This window comes from Echiichthys vipera, assembly GCF_963691815.1.
Source record: "Echiichthys vipera genome assembly, chromosome: 5".
Taxonomy (NCBI): domain Eukaryota; kingdom Metazoa; phylum Chordata; class Actinopteri; order Perciformes; family Trachinidae; genus Echiichthys; species Echiichthys vipera.
Window position 1 is genome coordinate 1,183,693 of NC_139830.1, and position 5,000 is coordinate 1,188,692.

General features: G+C 50.4%; 1 protein-coding gene across 2 annotated transcripts in view; it reads right to left on the reverse strand.

Moving 5' to 3' along the window:
• The window catches only part of LOC310947232 (arf-GAP with coiled-coil, ANK repeat and PH domain-containing protein 2), a 16,257-nt gene extending 13,465 nt beyond the window's left edge, over positions 1-2,792 (reverse strand). For both annotated transcript variants that reach the window (XM_083913994.1, XM_083913995.1), the window contains exons 1-7: positions 2,723-2,792; positions 2,554-2,611; positions 1,015-1,134; positions 854-907; positions 646-704; positions 314-497; positions 154-198 (exon numbers count right to left, since the gene is read on the reverse strand). In XM_083913994.1, coding sequence (XP_083770120.1) covers positions 154-198; positions 314-497; positions 646-704; positions 854-907; positions 1,015-1,134; positions 2,554-2,611; positions 2,723-2,775 — 573 coding nt within the window. In that variant the 5' untranslated portion in view covers positions 2,776-2,792. The remainder of the gene's footprint in view (positions 1-153; positions 199-313; positions 498-645; positions 705-853; positions 908-1,014; positions 1,135-2,553; positions 2,612-2,722) is intronic.
• Positions 2,793-5,000: the final 2,208 nt, after the last annotated feature.

Genomic DNA, 5,000 nt, shown 5'->3' on the forward strand with positions numbered 1-5,000 from the left:
GCGCCCCGAGCAGTTGGGGGTTCGGTGCCTTCCTCAACAGCAACTCGGCCCACACAGGGACTTGAACCAACGACCCTACGGTTCCCAGCCAAGTCACCTATGGACTGAGCTACTGCCGCCCAAACAACAACAACGACAAACAGCTGAACTCACTGAGTTTAAGACGTCGACTCTCTGCTGAGTCTTGAACGTGTTGAGCTGAAAAAACGACAAAATATTTCAGCGTCTGATGTTCAAACGTGAGTGTGTGTGAGTGTGTGTGTGTGTGTGTGTGTGTGTGTGTGTGTGTGTGTGTGTGTGTGTGTGTGTGTACCTGCAGACAGTAGTCCAGGGCGAAGTGTTGGTAGCACTTGCGCGTGGCGAGCAGCAGGTGACTCGCCCGCTCGGCGTCGGCGGCCTTGTGGCGAGACACCTGCGCGTTCTTCGCCGCCGCCGTCTCCAGATCCTCCCCGATCCGCACGAACTCCCTCCTCGTCTCCACCAGCTGAGGCAGGAACCTCCAGAGGGACGACATCATCAATGACATCATCGCGAGTGTGAGTGTGTGCGTGTGCGTGTGTGTGTGTCTGTATTTGTGTGTGTGTGTGTGTGTGTGTCTGTGTGTGTGTGTGTGTGTGTGTGCGTGTGCGTGTGTGTTGGACCTACTGTGTACGCAGGTTGGTCAGCTGCTGACCGATGGCTCTCTGAGTCTGATCGAACAACATCTGAGGACGAAAGATGGAAACACACGTGAACTGTGTGTGTGTGTGTGTGTGTGTGTGTGTGTGTGTGTGTGCGTGCGTGTGTGTGCGTGTGTGCGTGTGTGTGTGTGTGTGTTGTGTGTGTGTGTGTGTGTGTGTGTGTGTGTGCTCACAGTGTGGAAGTTGACCATCTCCTGCAGACCCTGGTTGAACTGGTTCAAACAGTTCTGAGGAAACAGGAAACAGGAAGTCAGTGTGGAACATTTCACAGGAAGCTGCGATTTCCACCAAATATTTAAATAATATTTAAAAGTATTAAAGCATTACTACGTACGCTGACGACACCGTCTTTCTTGTGATTGGCCGAGAGTTCAGCCAGGCCGGTCAGGAACAGCTGATTGGCTGCGTTGTACGCTTGTCCCGCCTCCACCATCTTACCGCACAGCTTCATCACCTGATTGGTCAGAGACACAGACAACAAGCCAATGAGATCGCGTCACAGGTGCACGGACGATAACGACTAAAAACAAGGTCGTTTAAGAAGTGAATGCATCATAATTAAGGTACATCAACAGAATAATAACAGTAGTAATAAAAGTAGTAGTTCGCATGAAGATCGAGCCGAGCGAGTCCAGGAGCATCTCCAGTGTCAAGGGGAAGCCGTCAGACCACCGCTCCCACATTGGCGAGGAGCCCGTTCCAACGGTCTCAGAGGAACCTGTGCAGAGCTTGAGTCGCTGGTGTGATGCGTCCCTCAAAGACAAACATGTGACCGGTCCTTGTTCTGTGGTCACCCTCACTCAAGCTCGTTTAGGTCACAGAGCTCACGGTGCCCTGGGAAGGTGCAGTGGAGGACGCATACGAGCGGGAGAAGCTGAGGTCCTGACCTCGGAGCAGAGGCTCAACAACCAGGCTGGAAGGAGACGGAACGCCCCGGAGGAAGGAGACGGTACGCGCGGCGGAAGGAGACGGTACGCGCGGCTGAAGGAGACGGTACGCGCGGCTGAAGGAGACGGTACGCGCGGCTGAAGGAGACGGTACGCGCGGCTGAAGGAGACGGTACGCGCGGCGGAAGGAGACGGAACGCCCCGGTGGAAGGAGACGGTACGCCCCGGTGGAAGGAGACGGTACGCCCCGGTGGAAGGAGACGGTACGCCCCGGTGGAAGGAGACGGTACGCCCCGGTGGAAGGAGACGGTACGCCCGGTGGAAGGCGACGGTTCGCCCGGTGGAAGGAGACGGTACGCGCGGTGGAAGGAGACGGTACGCCCCGGTGGAAGGAGACGGTACGCCCCGGTGGAAGGAGACGGTACGCCCCGGAGGAAGGAGACGGTACGCCCGGAGGAAGGAGACGGTACGCCCCGGAGGAAGGAGACGGTACGCGCGGTGGAAGGAGACGGTACGCGCGGTGGAAGGAGACGGTACGCGCGGTGGAAGGAGACGGCACGCCCCGGAGGAAGCTGCAGAGGGTTGGTTGCCACCTCAACATCCAGGTCATTCAGGGAGATGGGCGTGCGAGGGGAGGCCCACAGGAGGCACTCAAGGACTCTCTCTAGGGCGGCTGAGAAAGGGAGCCAGTGGCTGGGGATGAACAGAAAGGGTCCGACCTGGGCCCTCAGGTGAGCTGATGGCATCTAGGGAGTGAACCCGGGGCGCTGGGTCTCACTGCTGAACCCTCTGGAGGGGTCGTGGGCGCCCACTCCACAACCTGAAGGACGCCATCACCCACTCGACTCCCACAGAGTCACTTCTGCCTTTAGTGTGAGTGTACTGAGGGATATCAACACCCAGTCCTATACAGCAGACTGGTTACAGCAGTATAATGACAATAGTAATAACATTAATAAATAAAGTATTAATATAGATATTTGTACCTTGTCCAGTTGTGTCTCGAGCCCAGAAACATCCGCCTCAAACAGCTCGAGCTTCAGTCTGAACACAATAAACACAACAGCATCAGGACCTCTGCACATGCGCAGTCTGGAGATGCTCTGTGTGTGTGTGTGTGTGTGTGTGTGTGTGTGTGTGTGTGTGTGTGTTTACCTGAACTCCGGTGAGTCCTTCACACACTCTTCAAAGTCCAGCAGCGGCTCCATGTCGTGTTCCGTGTTGATAAAGCTGGTTAAACACAGTTAGCCTGTTAGCATGTTAGCTCCATTCAGCCGCTCGCTCACGCTAATTCATGAATAAACTTCCTCCACGAGCGGAACCGGTTCTTTCACGCACGGCCGATCGATCGGACATCGTCCCCGCACGCGTGCCCGTCACGCACGTCGGATAAAAGTGTGAATAAAAGCGCGTGCGGTGCGTCTTTAGGGTGACAGCTGTGTTTGCATCCTGCAGCGCTGCCGTCACACATCCGGGTCCCACAGCCGGGAAACAGCGGCACCTGCGGCGAGAGGCGGGAACTGCAGGCGGGGTTTTATTTATCTGAATAAAGAAATACAAAAAAAATATAGAATTAAATTAATAAATCAATTTATAGTCCATTTAATATACCAAAGAATTCTTAAAAATAAATACATTAATACTAAACAATATATAATAAAATAATAAATTTATATTCCATTTAATAAACCAAAGAATTATTAAAAATAAATGCATATGTATAAAAATAAAAATAATAGATTGATATGCAATTTGATAACTAAAAATATAATTAAAAATAAATGCATGCATATAAAATAATTCATAACTTGATATATAATTTAATATACCAAAAATAGAATTACAAAAAATACATTCATTACTATAAAAAGCTAAAATAAAAATAATTAAATTGATATGCCATTTAATAATAAAAATATAATTAAAAATAAATACATACATATAAAAATAAAAATAATGAATTGAAATGCAATTTAATTCACAATAATTAAAAATAAATACATTAATACTAAGATAATAATAATAATAATAATGAATTAAAATGACATTGAAAATACCAAAATAGAAATAAAAAGAAATACATATATAAAAAAGGGGCGACACGGTGGTATAGTGGTTAGCTCTGTCGCCTCACAACGAGAGGGTTCCTGGTTTGAATCCCGGCTGGGGCCCTTCTGTGTGGAGTTTGCGTGTTCTCCCCGTGTCTGCGTGGGTTTTCTCCGGGTTCTCCGGTTTCCTCCCACAGTCCAAAGACGTGCAGGTGTTCGGTTCATTGATGACTCTAAATCACCCGTAGGTGTGAATGGTTGTCTGTCTCTGTTCGTCTCTATGTGTCCTGTGATAGACTGGCGTCCTGTCCAGGGTGGACCCCGCCTCACGCCCGATGTCAGCTGGGATCGGCTCCAGCCCCCCCACGACCTCGGGATGAGTGGTTGAAAATGAATGAACTGTTTCTGCACCTGGACCGTTGTTCTGTCGTGCTTCTTTGGTTCTCGTCGGCCATTTTCATGAAGCTTGACCACAGTTTTTTTTATTTGTTGCATAACATTTTCTGAATTTAGGAAAAATCTACAAACAGAGGAAGTGAAGTCAAATAAGAACCCCAAAGAACCCCAAAACTGACCCATGATGGTTTTTTTCTGGGGTTAATGTCACTTCCTCAATCCCCACACGCGCATTATTTAGATTCTGTGGGTCAGCGCTAACGTTAGCGTTAGCGTTAGCGACAACTAAAGAAACATGAGGACACAGTCTGACACCAGCCGGGGCTCGTGTTTGGAGAAATGCGACAAAATCACAGGAAAAAACACCACGGATCTTCAGAGACACCTCAGGGCATCCCATAATGAACTTTAGGTGAGTCAAGACGTAAACGTAACGATACTTCCTGTTTTATTAAGCTCATGCGACACGAGGCTACGGTTAATGTCTCATCTCATCTCATCTTCAGCCTCTTATCCGGGGTCGGGTCGCGGGGGCAGCAGCTTTAGCAGGGGACCCCAAACTTCCCTTTCCCGGGCCACATTAACCAGCTCTAACTGGGGGATCCTGAGGCGTTCCCAGGCCAGTGTGGAGATCTAATCTCTCCACCTGGTCCTGGGTCTTCCCCGAGGCCTCCTCCCAGCTGGACGTGCCTGGAACACCTCCCTAGGGAGGCGCCCAGGGTTCATCCTTACCAGATGATCCTGAACCACCTCAACTGGCTCCTTTCAACGCAAAGGAGCAGCGGCTCTACTCCGAGTTCCTCACGGATGCTGAACTTCTCCCCCTCTCTCTAAGGGAGACTCCAGACCCCCTCCTGAGGAAACACATTTCAGGCGCTTGGACCTGGACCTGGTTCTTTGGGTCCTGACCTGGACCTCATTCTTTGGGTCCTGACCTGGACCTGGTTCTTTGGGTCCTGACCTGGACCTGGTTCTTTGGGTCCTGACCT